This window comes from Schistocerca cancellata, chromosome 1 (genome assembly GCF_023864275.1).
Source record: "Schistocerca cancellata isolate TAMUIC-IGC-003103 chromosome 1, iqSchCanc2.1, whole genome shotgun sequence".
Classification (NCBI taxonomy): domain Eukaryota; kingdom Metazoa; phylum Arthropoda; class Insecta; order Orthoptera; family Acrididae; genus Schistocerca; species Schistocerca cancellata.
This window is the reverse complement of record NC_064626.1, coordinates 1,147,891,435-1,147,909,284: the sequence shown is the minus strand read 5'-3', so window position 1 is coordinate 1,147,909,284 and position 17,850 is coordinate 1,147,891,435. Positions and strand designations below refer to the sequence as shown.

The window sequence follows — 17,850 nt, the reverse complement described above, 5'->3', positions numbered from 1 at the left end:
TTGATCGAAATAAAAATCTGTGACAACACGCTCAATAAAGACAGCGGCCTGAAGCAACGCACAGCGTGGGATCCAGCCATCGGAAGGTTTAAGCGGGCGCGGCGGCCACACCACGCAAACATTACCATATATGGTGCCAGAGCGGATACCAGTGTTGTCACGGAAGGCAGTGTGGCTATACAAGAAGGTAACAGCAACTAGAAGACAATCACCACTTGACAATGGCCGAGGAGTACTCTACCGAAAGCTCATGGATTTTAAACCACTTGACGTGGCTGGAAGCCAGAGAAACTTTTATCAGTGATAAGGGCTTGTTCCTGGGAGTGGCAGGAATGCAGTTTGCCCATATGACTTCTAAAAGTTCTTACAAAAAGTGCAACCTTCCCATTAGATTGTGGATGGAAGAGAGCAGTAGTAACATGCTGAAACCATTAACTTGAAATTCTGCTGAAATAAACTGAGGACAATTGTCTGTTACTATGACATGTTGCCACTGAAGTAACTGCTGAAATTTGACAATCGATCATGTTGTTCTTGAATTCCAGCCATACTAGGGAACAATTTGAAGTATTATCTTTAATTCAATTGAGCTTTCATTAGTAAGATAGTAAACGACTCTGTTCTTCTACAGCTGTTTCCTGATAGAGCCCTTCTGGCAATCGAGATAAAGCTTCTGCAACTATGTTCTCCTTGTACAGTCAAAGCTATACTCCTGTAAAGTGAATATCCATCTTACAAGTCTTTAATGTAACAACTTACAAGTTTGGGAAAATGTTGAAGATTGGTGATCACGAATACACTTGCTTGTGATTCATACAGCTGATAGTTAAATTAGTGGAAAGCCCGAGCCACAGCCAGTACTTCTTGCTCTGTAGTGAAAAAAGATCACTAACATGGAGACAAGGTCCTACTGGTGAATGCTACGGGGTAAAATGTCAGTATGCCATCAATTATCCTCATGTGAAACAGACACGTACTCAGTCCAACTGAGGATACATCCATCATCAAACTCCAGATAATATAATAAATTCACTATTGCTCTCTTTGTATCATTGAACACTTCTTGACACTCATTGGTCCACTGCCATGCTACACTTTTGCGCAGCATGTTCAACAGTGCTTCAGCATTCAACAACTGAGCCAGCAGAAAAATTAAGTGAGACCAAGAAACTCTTAAGTTGTCTCGTAGTACTTGACGCTTGTACATGACTGTTCTAAATGCGGTAAAATGTGAAATGCAATTTTTACAAGTTCACTGTTACTCTGGCCTCCTTAAGAGCTTCCAGCACACAAGCTAGTAGTTCTATAAGTTCTTACCAGGTTGATTTAGCTATCAACAAATCATCCACAAATAAAGTCAGCTGATTTTGCAAGTCAGGTCTTATAAATAGTCCTCCTATCTTAATACATCTTCTGTTCCAGGACAACTTCCCATTTGCGTCCTTCCTCCTCCACATCTGATCGTTTTCTTGGTCTTCCCTCAGATCTTCTTCCTACGAGGTTCAGGCTGAAATACCTTTTGGCAGGTCTTTCACTGTTCATTCTCGTTATGTTCCCATACCACTGAAGCCTGTTTTTTTATGACACTGGTAACAGGAACCTCAATGCCAGCTACTTTTCTATTCACCTTATTCCTGATTTTGTCCTTCTTCCTTGTTTGGCTCATAGTTGTAATGAATCTCATTTCTGTTGCCTGAATTCTGCTGAGGCAGGCTTGGTACAAAATACGTGTGACATGGAGTCGCTTTTGCTTTTCATGGCTTTTTATTGTTCCAGAGAAGATTTCTGACTTGACTGTAAAAGCTGGATGCTTTCTGTGCCCTGTGGAGTACTTCCTGCTTAATGGTGTTGTCTTTCGAGATCGTATTTCCTAGATACTTGAAATAGGACACAGAGTCTGCTTTGACTCCTAGAAATACATTTAAGATTGTTCCTTGAATGTTGATGGTCGTTTCTACTGCTTTTGCTTTACTTATTTTTAGTCCACAATTTTTGTATTTTTTTTTTTTATTTATTTTTTTTTTTTTTTTATTCCAATCATTAAGTTTCTTCTGTGCTATCTATCTGGGGCTTGTTTCTGATGTCTACATTCTCAGGCCTTCTTTCTATTGAGTTCTACTGCTGCACCCATTGCATGATCCCTGGCTAAACTGAGTTTGCGCCCAGTGTCATCAGGTTATTCATCATCTTTATAATATTGTGTTTACGTACATAGATGGTACGTTTGTTATTTTGTCTCTTTGCAGTGAGAATTTGCACAGCTTTTTAGGATATATCAGTTCAGTTCATCTGAGCATTTGTTTCACAATGGAGGTGAGAAAGGACAGGTAGCTTCCCTGGCTTGATGGGTTGCTAAGGAGGAAGGATGGCAGCGTGTTGTGACATGCCACTTTTAGGAAATCAACTAAAATTAATTTGTATCTTCAGGCTATTAGTTGGCAGCATCTTATTTAGCATGAAGGGATATTTCAAACCTTGGTTCATGGGGCCTTTGTCATGTCAGTCCCCAATAGTTTGCCAGTTTGTGATGTTCACCTGCTTTATTTCTTCGTCGATAGTCCTCGGTGTCAACGTACTGCACTGTTATAATGGCTGAAAAATGGGGGGTGGAAGTTCAACACTGACTACTGAAAATGATGTAGCCAACAGTTGCATTTCACAGTTCTTTACTTTTATTGTTCACAACCCCCCCCCCCCCCCCCCCAATATTACACAGTTATATGGCCAGTTCACTATTGGTAAATGTTAAGCCTCATTAATAGGTTGTGGACAAACCTTCAGCATATTGCTACAATAGTTTGCTGTTGAACATCTATGAGCAGTAAATACCTAACCACACAGTTCACCGTTCTTGCTGGAGAATAAGGTATGTGTGACACTGTGTCTCAAATAAATTGACCAGATGCTGCCCTTGTTTTAACAAGTGGCCTATTTGTGTTACACTAATTCCACTTGAAACAGTACATAATTTCCCTCTGAAAATCAGCCATGGACTGACTGACTCGGGACAAAAAATTGGGCCCTTATATATATCCTCTCAATAATAGGTACTGAAATTATACATTGTTTGATGTTTAATTTACAGAAATTACAATTAAAACATAACTCATTCAATTAACTGAATACATTGAAAAATTCCTCCTTCTATCACAAAGGTTAGGTCAAATTATTTGTTTAAATAATGAAATTAACAGATATAGTAATGCAAACAATGTTTTTCACAAACCTGGTAATTACTTTGGAATTAATTAAGGGCTGGCTTTGCTAATATGTTTTTGAATAGAGCCAAATAAATAGTTTAAGAATCCTAACAGTTCTTCTTCCACATGTTTATAATTAATACAGAATTTATATTTGTTTATAAGTCAACAATAGAATTTAAGTCACGAAAAAATTACTGATTTCATCCTATAACAAAAGATATTAATTAGGAATAGTCAAAATAAATTAGGAAATTAATTACATACACAGAATTAGACCTGGTATTATATTCTTTAAGACTGAGGGGCAAACTCTCTCTTTTATGAAAATGTAGATTATACTCATATATGTAAATGGTAATTAGGCATAAATGAAAATAAAATGAATTTAAGGAGGCAGATGGCAAAACAGGAGAGGAAGTAAAAAGATCCCAGCTTACTTCATCACTGGTTGAGTTAGCCCACCTTCACGTTACCTTTCATCAGAATGTATATAGTGAGAGACTCATCATATGCATGTTGCACCATCCACCAACCATGAATCAGGGGAGTGATGAGAATAATGTGGTGGCATCTAAGTTAACAACTTTTTCTCCTTGTGCAGGTAGTATTTCCAACAGGACTGATTGTATACTGAGTGAAAATGATGTAAACTGTGGTTTTCGAACACTATGTAAGACACAGTTCTTTCAGGGTCTTTAAAGAATGATCTTGGATTGCATAAGGCAGGTGTTTACCATACATTGCGCATTTCTGGCATGTCACACATTGGTCAGCCCATAAAGACTGTGGAAGGTTGGTGCATAAAGCATAAGCATCACAAACAGTTACAACACCTACCAGCAACTTTGTGACTAAGACCACTGCATTGGTACCAGTCATCCAATGGGATATAACAACAAAGAGATTCTGGTCTGCACTCTCGGTTACTGGGATAGTATTGTTAAGGAATCTGTTATTAAACTAGCGAGTGACCTTATAAATACAAATGGAGGTTTCTACTTATCAGAATCCTGCACTCTTCATGGTCAAATGGCTGAGAAACAGAGTTAGTGTTACTTGATCATTCACTGTTAATTAATATTTCACTATAAATAAATGATATGGTTATAATAGTCCCTCTCCTTCCCTCTTTCCTGATGAGGCAACAGTTTGTTGCGAAAGCTTGAATTTTGTGTGTATGTTTGTGTTCGTTTGTGTGTCTGTCGACCTGCCAGCACTTTCATTTGGTAAGTCACATCATCTTTGTTTTTAGGTATATTTTTCACTATAAATAAAGTTTGATGTTAGTCACCTTTGGTCATATGATGGTGATAGGTGTATACCATATATGTTATTTTTCTGCACATGCCATCTTTTGGTTCCTGGCCAATGTAGCCCCATGCACCAAGAGTTTCAGGTGGCATGCACAGCCATCTCTCATTTCATTTGGACCTGTGGAAATATCAGCAGTCGGTGAGGATATTACCTGGCAGTTGCTCATCCTGTTCCAGAGGAAGTCTCTCAGCCCACAGGATCTGGGCATTAACATAGGGTGGATTTACTGGTAATTGGGAGCTCCAATGTGAGGCGCACAATGGCGCTCCTTACAGATATGGCTGCCAAGGAGGGGAAGAAGTCCAGTGAGCACTCTGTGTGCATACTGGGAGTAGCCATTCCAGATATGGAACAAGTCCTTTTGGATGCATAGGGTACAGCCAACTGCAGGCGGTGACTCATGCCAGTATTAAAGAGGTGTGTCACTATGGATCAGAAGAGATTCTCTTTGGTTTCAGGCAGCTAACTGAAATTGTAAAGACTGTTATTCCTATTTGCAATATGAAGGCAGAGCTCACCATCTGTAGCATCGTCAACAGGACCAGTTGTGAACCTTTGGTACAGGGCCAAACAGAGGGTCTGAATCAAAGGCTCAGATAGTTCTGCAACCATGCAGATTCCTCAACTTGTGCCATTGGGTGGTAGAATTTTAAGGTTTTCTTAACAGGCCAGGTATCCACTACAAGTGGGAGGTGGCTACACAGATGGTGGGAGCTGTGTGGAATGGACTGGGCAGTTTTTTTTAGGTTAGAGGATCTCGGGAAAGTGAAGAAAGGGCTTCAGTTTCAAAGGGTGCAGGACAAACACAGGAAGAGGGTGGCCACACCAACAATCAATATTGCATTTGTAAGTTGTCATAGCTGTTTTGGGAAAGAATTAGAGCTCCAAGCACTAATAGAAAGCACTGAAGCTGAATAGGGTAGGAAGAAGTGCGCAGAAGGAGCATAGGGTCTGACAAAGATATTTTGGAGTTTGGCAGGGTGATGAAAAGCTATTCTAGGCCTGGTGGGTGAAATCTCAGACAGAGTGGATCTCATGTCAGGGCATAATTTTAAGTAGTCATAGCCTTGTTGAAGTAGCTGATTTATACATTCAACACCAGGATAATACAGAGTGCTATGCAAACACCATTTGGCATTTTACATCGGTATGGCTACCATAAAGTTATCAGTTAGGGTGAATGGGAGGAGGCAGAGGGTGTACACTAGCAACACACAATATCCTATTGCAGAGAATGCTCTACAACATAACATTCATGACCTCAGTGCCTGTTTCACCTCAGATGCCATCTAGATTCTTTGCTCAGACAGAAGTTTCTCAGATCTTTGCAGGTGGGGACTGGTGCTACAACATGTCCTTGGTTCTCACTACCCACCTGTCATTAATTTGTGTTAATTTTTTTGATCGAAGCATTCCTTCACTGTTACTATTCCGTTCTTCACTCCCTTTTAGTTTCACACACCTTTCATTTTCTGACTTGTCTATTATTTACCGTCTCCTTCCCACCTCTATTTTGCTTTTTCCTCTTATTAACTTGTGTGTCATGTTTTAGTAGTAATCTCTGTCTTGCATATTATCCTATCTTTCATGGTTAAGTTCTCAGGTTTACAAATCTCATCCAGTGCAGTCCCAAACAACCAGTCTTTCCTTCTCATCCCATCTGGTAAGTCTCCCCTGACCCAAGGTTCTGGGTGACTTTTCCAAATTCTACTCATTTCCCTACACCTCATCAGTCATTTTCCTTCACTGCTCCTCCTTCCCCTTCAGTTCTTCTGCCAGAAAGAGGAGCACTGGCTTCAAAAGCTTGCAAACTGTGATACCCATTATATGTGTGTGCTTGGTGAGTAGATTTTTATCTATCTAATTACTTATATTTCTTTACTTTTTGGCACATTTGTGTTTTCTAGTGATGGATACAGTCCTCTTTGGCTTCCTCTATTAGCTCCTTGTAATGTTTCTGTTTCTCCCACCTTTGTATAGTTATCATTTCCTTTCTTATTCTGGCTCAAGTTTAAAAGAATAGTTTACCATGCACTGAATAGCTATATACCTAGTAGAACAGCTGATACTGGGAGGGAATCTCCACAGTATACAGTCATTGTAAAGAAAGTTGTAAAGAAACAAAGATTACTGCATAATAGGTGTAAAACAAATTGTAGAGCTATACACAGAGAGATGCTGAATGAGAGATGCTGAATGAAACACATCTGGCTGTCAAGAGCGCAATGTATGGCGCATTCAATGACTACTGCAGCAGAATATTGTCAAGAACCCAAAGAAATTCTGGACATATGTAAAGGCTGTTAGTGGCGCCATATTTAGTATCCAGTCCCTAGCAAATGAGACAGAAACTGAAACTGAGGGTAGCAAAGCAAAATGTGAAATGCTTACTCATTTTCAAATGTTTCCTTTACAAAGAAAAGTCCCAGCAAATTGTCCCAATTTAATCCTCATACCACTGAAAAGATGAGAGAGAAAAGTATTAGTACAGCTGAAATCATTAAAATTGAACAAAGCTCCACGGCCCAAAGGAATCCCGGTCAGATTCTATACTGAATTCACAGCTGAGTTAGCCCCTCTTCTAACCACAATCTGTCATAGATCCCTTGAAGAAAAAACCATGCCCAGTTCTTGGAAGAAGACACAGGTCACACCTGTCTACAAGAAGGGTAGTAGAAGTATACCACTAGAGGACTCCAAATTGTAACATATAACATGACAGTGTGTAATGTAACTATGGCGGAGCATGAGAAACAGTGTGATGTAATCGAGTTTTGAACTCAAAGAATTCATCAACACATGAAGCACTCTCTTCTTCAGCATGATGGTGCCAGACCACTCATGAACACTGCCACAAGTGCAACAATCCAGAGCCTTGGGTTCACTGCCATTGATCATCCTCCATACAGTCCCAGCTTGGCACCATCTGATTTTCATCTGTTTCCAAAACTTAAGGAACACCTTTGAGGATTTCACTTTGATAGTGATGAATCGATAGAAGCAGAGGTGGTGTTGTGGCTCCATCAACAAAGTCAAACATTCTACTGTGACGGTATCAACTAATTGGTCTCCTGTTGGGAGCAATGTGTTTGTCACTAGGGGAGTATACTGAGAAACTGTTATGGTGACATGAAGAATAAAGATGTAGAATGTTAAGAAATTTTGTTTTATTTAAAAAGCTTTAAGAGTGAAACTTCCTGGCAGATTAAAACTGTGTGCCCGACTGAGACTCAAACTCGGGACCTTTGCCTTCTGCGGGCAAGTGCTCTACCATCTGAGCTACCGAAGCACGACTCACGCCCGGCCCTCACAGCTTTACTTCTGCCAGTATCTCGTCTCCTACGTTCCAAACTTTACAGAAGCTCTCCTGCAAACCTAATCTGCCTGGAAGTTTCATATCAGCGCACACTCCACTGCAGAGTGAAAATCTCATTCTGAAAACATCCCCCAGGCTGTGGCTAAGCCATGTCTCCGCAGTATCCTTTCTTTCAGGAGTGCTAGTTCTGCAAGGTTCGCAGGAGAGCTTCTGTAAAGTTTGGAAGGTAGGAGACGAGATACTGGCAGAAGTAAAGCTGTGAGTACCGGGCGTGAGTCGTGCTTTGGTAGCTCAGATGGTAGAGCACTTGCCCACGAAAGGCAAAGGTACCGAGTTCGAGTCTCGGTCGGGCACACAGTTTTAATCTGCCAGGAAGTTTCATATCAGCGCACACTCTGCTGCAGAGTAAAAATCTCATTCTGGAGCTTTAAGAGTTTTCACATAAAAAATTGGGAGGCTTACTTTTCAGCAAATCCTCATACATTAGTTTACACATATTATAATATCTTAGGAGAAAACCAGCTACTTTTAAGAAAGGCACTTTAGTGATGTCCGATGAAACTGTGAGCAGTCTGTATCTATGCTCCATAAGCCACCGTACAGTGTGTGGTGGAGGGTACTCTGTGTGCCAGTATCACTTCCCCCTTTACCCGTTCCAGACACAAAAGGTTTGCAAGGTGAAAGATTGCTAGTAAGCCTTTGTGCAAACTCAAATCTCTCTAATTTTATCTTCATGGTATTTTTGCAAGATATAAGTATGAGGAAGCAATATACTGCCTGACTCTTCTGGATCATAAGGGTTCAGAAGTTTAACAATAAACCACACTGTGCCGTAGAGCACACCTCTTGCAGCATTTGCCACTGGCATTGGATGAGCATCTCAGAGTCGCTTTCACACTCACCAAATGAAACTGTCTACGTACTGGAAAAGTTAAAACCACCTTCAAATGAAAATTAATGTTAATCAGAATTAACAACTTCAAACCCAAATTATCTGAGAAATTATAGGAGTTGCTAATAAAGTAGTCTTTTAGTTTGTTTCTGAATAGCTAGAGATTCACTGTTTCCTACCTTACCTTCATTATAACACGCAAATTCTTGGGCATCTGAGCAGATAATGTACTGAGGTGACATTAGCGCACGGCTAAATTAACAAAAATGCTCCATTTAGCTTGCTTTGTACTTAGAAATCTCTCTCAACCTGCAGATAACATACTTTTCCATAATTTCATTCAGCTGCATTCTATTGCTTAATCTTTTGGGGACTAGGCAGTTAAGAATAAAAGATTATTTCTTCTATAGAAATAAGAATATTTAGTAAAATTGATAAGCAAACATCTCACAGAAGCATCTTCATGGAGCTATGAATTCTTACACTTATGTGCCATTTCACTAATTCCATAACGGTATTTGTTGTTTACATTTACTCTCTAATAGTATTCATCATTAATAACAAGACCTAACATGGGATAAACAGCGCAGTCTATGACTATAATACTAAAAACAAAAATAAATGCCATATAAACTTTGCATTGCTCTCTAGACATTCATGTAAAATTTATATGAAAATATAGCTGTGCAAAGTAAGTCAAATGAAGCTGCTTGGTTAATTATCAGGATGCCCAAGGATTTCACACATGAATTTTCATTTTCTGTTTACTCAGTGACCTCTATTTCTGATACCAGTAAGTTTCATAACAAACAACTTTCACTTACACTAGAGTTGGTTATCTATCTTAAAGAAAAATGGACAATTCTTTGTAATAAATGTATCAAAGATTTTGGTTTATAGCTGATTATCAAAAATGGACCATTATTAATTACAAGAGCCTGCAGACATGCATTTAAGTAGGATGCATCATGATGTATCAAGTGAAATTTGTGACTGGATTGAAGTGTTTTTGGTGGAGAGGACACAGCATGTTATCTCGAGTGGAGAAACATTGTCAGATGTATAAGTAACTTTGGATGTGCCGCCAGGGAAATGAGTTGAAGCCCTTGCTGTTCATGTTGTGTACTAATGACCTTGTGGATGATATTAACAGTAACCTCAAACATTTTGCAGATGATACAGTTATCTATAATGAAGTACTGTCTGGCAGAGGCTGCATAAATATTCAGTCAAAACTTGATAAGCTTTCAGAGTGGTGCAAAGATTGGCAACTTGCTTTAAATGTTCCACAATGTAAAATTGTGCACTTCACAAAACAAAAAAATTAGTATCCTATAACTATAATGTCAATGAGTCACTGTTGGAATCGACCAACTCATACAAATACCTGGGTGTAACACTGTGTAGGGATCGTAAATGGATTGATCACATAGGCTCATTCATGGGTAAAGTGGGTGGCAGACTTTGGACTATTGGTAGAGTACTGGGGAAGTGCAATCAGTCTACAAAGAAGATTGCTAACAAATCACTCATGCAACTGATTCTAGAATATTGCTCAAGTGTGTGGGACCCATACCAAACAGGACTAACAGGGGTTATGTATGTATACAGGGCAGGGCAGCATGACTGGTCTCAAGTTTGTCTGACCTGTGTGAGAGTGTCACTGAGACATTGAAAGAATTGAACAGGCAGACTCTTGAAGATAGACATAAACTATTCTGAGAAAGTCTACTTACAAAGTTTGAAGAACTGGCTTTAAATGGTGATGCCTAGGAATATACTACAACCCCTACTTATTGCTGACATCAGGATCACGAGGATAAGATTAGAATATTGCAGGATGCATAGAAACACTCAAACAATCATTCTTCTTGCACACCATACATGAATGAAACAGGAAGAAACTCTAATAACTGGAACAATGGGACATACCCTCTGTCATGTGTACCATGGTGGTTTGCAGAGTATAGATATAAATGTAGATGCAGATGTCAAGCCCCAAAATCTGGGGGAATGTAGGTACAGAGACAAGTTTCACAAAAAGTGCCATCCTAACTATAAGAAAATTATCACTGTAGATAGAAACTTAATGAGAAACAGAGTTGTTCAAGTCACAAGGTTATCAGCAAAGAATTGTTCCCACAGTAGAATTTAAAGAAATTACACTGGGTCCTGTAGAACAAGATCCATCAATGAGAACTCATCACTTGTCCATGAAATCATTGGTGTGTGAAGCCTCAGCAGATACAGACGGTGAACTGATCGGTATGGTCCCATCTAGAGTCTGCATGGTGCAAGTTTCAGCCCACCCAGCCATGCCTAGCAGCCTGGCTGCTTTACAGTCATAATTTTCCCCCATGCGTGTGACTTACACCAAGGCTGTGTATCTATTTCCCATGCTCATTCACACTTAGTCATTCACTATTTCAATGATTCATACTTCACATGCATGCCACATTCATTCATTCATCCACTCAGACAACAAAACAAATAAAAAGAATATTGGTCATTACAAATAACAAACAACCGGGGTCTGAAATTGAAGTTATTAGAAAATATTTTGATGTTTTGACCAAAATGTTGTTCATTCCAATATTTAAAGGTCAGGCATTTAATTTAAATTCTTCACTGACTTCAACACACAAAAATAGTAACATAACACCCCAGGTAGTTATTTCTCAAGGAAAGCCATAAATTGTGTATTTTGGGTAATTTTTTATACATAAAAAATTAGTATAGGAACAATTTTAAATTTATACTGTTGTTGACAATCATCATTAAAAAAGTTTATTGAAAGTTTCACAATAATTGGGTTATTAGTGTTATAACCTTTAATCACCAATAATTGTGTGGATATTCAAACACACTCACTTAGAAACAATAGCTGATTACATGATAATAACTCAGTATCTCTCATTCGACTGCCGTGCCGTGACATGCGCTGGTGCCGTTCGTAGCTAGTGGCGCTCCCGTGCTCAGCCGAGTTGCGGAGCGCCTCTATTGCCGTTTGCGCATACTGTCGTGGTGGCACTGTTAAATGTCGTGGCACTGTCACAACACTTTTCCCCCCTTGAAAAAAAAACACTCACTTCCTTGGAGACATGGACAGTGCGGAGACATCCATGGCCTCTTGTGAGGCCCCGAGAAGATCCCGCGGAGAGACACGAGAGTATGGTCGAAAATGTCCAGGACGGAAGCTCGTGCGTGGAACGTGCCTCCTGGACGAGATGATGGGTGAAAACTCTGGAGCAGCAGCCATAGGTGTCGTGGACCTGGGGGTGTGCTCCAGCGAGATGGGTCCCGGAGAAGGCGTCGTCGCGACTGGGGCCAGTTCCGGCGTACTCGGAAACGGTAGCGACGTCGGCTGCATCAACATGTACGGTAGATCGGCAGCAGCGACAGGATGGGCTTCTCGGGCTGGTGGAGGCGAAGGAAGGGGCAGTGGCACCGGCGTGGCCACCACTCATGGGCGCATCTGGCCATAATGGCGAACAATCATGCCGTCGTCCGTACGTATTTCACAAAGCCGGCGGCCGCGAAGAGCCTTGACCACCCCTGGAATCCATTTAGGGTGAGATCCATACCCTCGTACCCTCGTGCCCACACGTTGGCGCCCACCGAGTATTTTCCCGCACTAGGGGACACAGCACAAGGCCTGACAGGGTGAAGCAGGTGCAGTAGAGTGCACGATTGGCGGCCATGCAAGACTTCAGCAGGGCTGCGATCACCCAGAGGTGTGAAGCGATAAGAACTCAGAAATTGCAGCAGAGCGTCATCTGTGGAAAAATCACTAAGGAATTTTTTCATCTGGCTTTTGAAATTGCGGACAAGGCACTCGACCTCCCCATTCGATTGTGGATGGAAGGGCGGTGCTGTAACATGATGAATCCCTTGTCCAGTACAAAAATCACGGAAGGCCTGTGAAGAGAACTGAGGGCCATTGTCCGTAACGATCGTGGATGGAAGACCATATAGCGCAAAGATTTTGGACAAAGCCAGCGTCGTCGCCGCAGTGGTGGGTGACGGACATCGAACAACAAACGGAAACTTCGAGAAGGCGTCAATCAACAGTAGCCAATAAGTACCGAGGAAGGGGCCGGCAAAGTCAGCGTGCACCCGTTCCCATGGCTGCGCCGGATCAGGCCACGGAGAGGGCATTGTACGAGGTGCAGCCAGCTGTTGAGCACACTGACCACACGCAGCAACCATGTGGGTGATGTCCGAATCAATACCAGGCCAATAAGCGTGCCTGCGGGCCAGGGACTTAGTCTGAGAAATCCCCCAATGGCCTTCATGCAACAGTTTGAGAACATCTTTGCGAAGAGAGGCTGGCACCACGACCCGTGGAGATGCGCAATCCGTGGCCAGAAGAACAACACCATCACGAACAGACAGACGAAGGTGCAAGGCATGGTAGTTGCAAAGGGGATCCGATGCCCGGCCCTTGGTCCTGTCCGGCCAACCCCGTTGAACGAAACCGATCACCTGACGCAGGACCAGGTCCCGCGCAGTAGCCGACGCGACCTGCGAACCTGTAAGTGGAAAACCCTCGACCGCACGACGTTCTTCCTCATCAATGTGGAAACAGAGTAGTTCATCACGATCGAAAATTGGGTCAGGGCCCATCGGCAATCGCAACAATGAATCAGCGTTGGCATGCTGGGCCGTGGGGCGATAGTGAATCTCATAGTGAAAACGAGACATGTATAAGGCCCAACGTTGCAGGCGGTGAGCTGCCTTATCCGGAAGCGACAACGATGGGCTGAATAGAGAGACCAGCGGCTTGTGGTTGGTGATGAGGTGAAACTTAGAACCATACAAAAAATGCTGAACTTTTTCAGAGCATAAATGATAGCGAGTGCCTCCTTTTTGATTTGAGAGTAACGCCGTTGCGCATCGTTGAGGGTCTTGGAAGCATAGGCGATGGGTCGTTCCGACCCATCCTCATACCGATGGGCGAGAACAGCCCCTGGGCCATACTGTGACGCGTCAGAACCAAGTGCTGACCCGGACGGAATGTGGCAAGACAAGGCGCCGACCGCAAATGAGCCTTCAGATGGACAAAAGCCTGCTCACACTCGTCAGACCAACAGAAAGGGATGTTTCTGCGTAACAGCTGATGCAGAGGATGAGCTACCACCGCCGCGGATGGAAAGAATTTGTGATAATAAGCAATCTTGCCTAGAAACGCCTGAAGTTCTTTGACCGTAGACAGCCGGGGTAGAGCGTTAATGGCCGCAACATGCTGACGTAGAGGACATATACCCTCACGGGACAAGTGGAATCCAAGATACACAATGGAGGGTTGAAAGAACTGTGACTTGTCCAGATTGCACGTCAACCCAGCCGAATGCAAAACCAAACAGTGAACGCAAATTGTGAAGGTGCTTCTCAGTGGAGGCCCTCGTGACAACAATGTCATCCAGATAGTTTATGCATCCGGGAACAGAAGCTGTGAGCTGTTCCAAAAACCGCTGAAAAATGGCCGGTGCGCTAGCGACGCCAAATGGTAACCGCTGGTACTGATACATCCCACAAGGAGTGTTGATGATGAGAAATTCCTTGGAAGAAGCATCTAACGGCAACTGATGGTACGCCTCCGATAAGTCAAGTTTGGAAAAGAACTGGCCCCCAGCGAGCTTGGTAAATAACTCCTCAGGACGGGGGAGAGGATGAGTGTCAATGAGGCTCTGAGCATTGACAGTGGCTTTAAAATCACCACACAATCACAGACTCCCGTTTGGTTTAGAAACCACCATGATTGGCGATGCCCATTTGCTGGAGGTAACAGGAAGGAGAATCCCTGAAGCCGTTAACCTGTCTATCTCAGCCTTGACAGGTACACACAACACCACCGGAATAGGGCATTCCCGGAAAAACTTAGGGCGAGCTGTAGGTTTAAGAGTAATGTGGGCTTCAAAATCCTTGGCACGACCCAGACCAGCAGAGAACATGGACGAAAATTCAGAACACAATCCATACAGCTGTTGATACAGAATATCCTCAGATATGAGGTGCACATCATCATCAATGGAGAATCCGAACAACTGGAAAGCATCATAACCGAACAGGTTTTCAGTGCCCGCATGATCCACCACATAAAACGTGAGGGGCCTAACAACAGACTTGTAGGCAGTGGAAGCATCAAACTGGCCAATGATAGGAATTTTCTGTTTATTATAAGTTCTCAGATTTTGCGTAACTGGTGACAAGGGAGAGGAGCCCAACTCCAAATACGTGCGAGAATTAATGAGAGTTACTGCAGAGCCAGTGTCCACTTGCATGCGAATGTCTTTATCCAGAACACGAACAGTAACAAACAACTTATTTGTTTGAGAAAGCACACAGTTAACATCCATGTCCGATGCCTCGTCCTCGTCGACAGGAACTTTAGGGGACTGACACACAGAAGCAATGTGGCCTTTTTTACTACATGAATTACACATGGCCCAACATTTTGGACACGCGGCCCTGTCATGCTGTACGAAACAACGTGGACAAGAAGGAAGTGCGGAACGAACCTGCTTCTGTGGTTGCTGTTGTCGCTGCAAGCGTTGTGGCCCAACGCGACGTTGTTTACGTGAGTGAACCGCCACCACATCTTCGTTCTCCTGTGAAACAGGCAAATTGTCCATGTTGAAAGTTGACTGTACAGCGCCTACATCACACCACGTGTCTATTTGTGCACCAGCAGCGTGAGACACTTCAAAGGATTGAGCGATGCTTAGAACTTCCGACAACGACAGGTTTGGCAGTTGTAGGGCACGTTGCCGAACTTCTTTATCAGGAGCAAGCTGTAGAATAGCATCCCTTACCATTGAATCAGCATAAGACTAATGATGAGTGTCCGTGACAAACTGACATTTCCTACTCAGACCGTGTAGTTCCGCCGCCCAAGCCCAGTAAGATTGATGGGGCTGTTTACGACACCGGTAGAACGCCGCGCGGGCGGCAACGACGTGGGTGTTTTTGCGGTAATAGTTAGACAATAAGTCACACATTTCTTGGAAGGACAGGGAGGCAGGTCCCCGCAGAGGGGCTGACTGAGATAGCAGCTGATAGATCCGTGGGGAAATCCAAGATAGAAATAACGACTTACACATAGGAGCGTTGATAACGCCGAAAGCCAAGAAGTGTTGCCGCAAACGCTTCTCATAATCCTCCCACTCTTCAGCGGCCTCGTCGTAAGGAGGGAATGGAGGCAGAGAAGGGGAAGACAGACGATGAGTAAGCAACATCAACAACGCCTGAATAGCAGCCGTCAGCTGTGTTTGTTGTGCCTGAATTGCAGCCATCAGCTGTGTTTGTTGTTCAATGAGCGCTTGCATAAGCTGTTCCATGTCTGCCCCGTCATGAACACACAAATCCACAACGCAGTGAAAATATCCGACCTCGTCACCAAAAAGTGTTATAACCTTTAATCACCAATAATTGCGTGGATATTCAAACACACTCACTTAGAAACAATAGCTGGTTACATGACAACAACTCAGTATCTCTCATTCGACTGCCGTGCCATGACATGCGGCCGGCGCCATTCGTAGCTAGGTGGCGCTCCCGCACTCAGCCGAGTTGCGGAGCGCCTCTATCGCCGTTTGCGCGTACTGTCATGGTGGCACTGTTAAATGTCGTGACACTGTCACAACAATTAGCACTATCTTTAATAATTCATACCAATCCACATAATATTCAGTTGCTGTCCTGTGCATGTCCACAGCTTGAAAAGCTAGCTGGGTCATGTGTGAACATGTTATTCCTAGTGTGTGAAAGCATTTTCTGGGGTCAAGACTCTGCATGCGGCAAGAAAGCTTCTGTCAGATTCCAAATGGGTAATGTGTATTGCTATGCCTCAACAGGAGGGTTAACCCATGGCCTGTATATGCCAGTGAGAGAAACAAGGGTTGGACAGGCTGAAACCTGTGCTGTGCATGACTCTAATCCTAGCTCCTTATCTCATAATGCAGCTGGGAAGGTTCTGAATGGCCTATACAAAAAAGGAATGGTTAAAATCTAGGGTTTCAATTAGTATATGATGCGTTTCATTATAAATGTGCAGCTTTTGTAGGTTGCAATGACCAGAATCTTTGAAGACCATAATGACAACAATTTGGGTTACATTTGCAGTAGTTCTTAGTGAACATTTTCCATTAGATATGTTTCATATTCAAAGTATTTCATCGAAAATCTGTGTCTGTCCTTATATATCTTGGAATATTTAAGATATGACTTACTCATCACTTGCCATAAAGGTGGTTTTCTGTTTTGTTTTTGACAGTACTTAGATTAATTGTTGACTGATCTTCCTGGGTTCAGAATAAAAAGAACAATCTAATTTAAACACTAATTTGTAAGAACCTACCCAACTTCTCTCTAAGAAACTGATGTCTAATGATAGCTTTGTTCTAATGCTTTACAGGGGTGGCTGTCAGACGTCCTCCATGTGCCTGCTGCTCGTGTGGGTGCTGACCCACACTTACTGCCTCACACCGATTGGCATGCATTATCGGTTGACCTTGGTAATACTGCCAAAGTAGGCAACATCAGTGAATGAACAATGTTCTTTACTTTATAAGTTGGTTTTCTCTGCATGTATTACCCCAAGCACTTTTCAATTTGTCTGATGCATCTAAAAAAAAAGTGCTTCCATCGGTTTATCTCTTAATCTTCTGTATTTTAGAGTCCACATAAATTTGCACATGCAAAAAATAGAGTAATTCTATGATACATTGTATTGACCTTCAGAAAGCATAAGTACCACTGATAGACAAATTAAATGAGAATGTGCTGTACATTCAGTTTTTACAAACAATTAGTGGATGGGGTTGTTGAGATGTGAGACAACTAGTGCTTTAAATTTGTCATTTATTATCATTAAAACAGTGGCAGATCAGAAACTGGCCATGTAGTCTGTTTACGAAAAAACATTTGAAGAAACAGTTCTGTGAAAAAATGGAAATTTCATGTGAAGGTTTCCTTTGGATGATTTTTTTAAGATTTTTGTGAAGGACTAACTCAAGAACAGTACCCCGAATTGTCATCTTTTAGTAAGCAACCACATTCAGACCTTTTGCCGTGGTTGTTCTTCCAGCTATACTGAATTTCATCAAGTCTACCCAAATCGGTCG

The 17,850-nt window shown here is 42.4% G+C and overlaps 1 protein-coding gene across 1 annotated transcript in view; it reads left to right on the top strand.

The window, feature by feature from the left end:
- LOC126135595 (xaa-Pro aminopeptidase 1-like) overlaps nt 1-17,850 on the top strand; it is a 153,697-nt gene that overhangs the window by 96,372 nt on the left and 39,475 nt on the right. Inside the window, exon 4 of the mRNA XM_049915201.1 lies at nt 17,142-17,241. Coding sequence (XP_049771158.1) covers nt 17,142-17,241 — 100 coding nt within the window. The remainder of the gene's footprint in view (nt 1-17,141; nt 17,242-17,850) is intronic.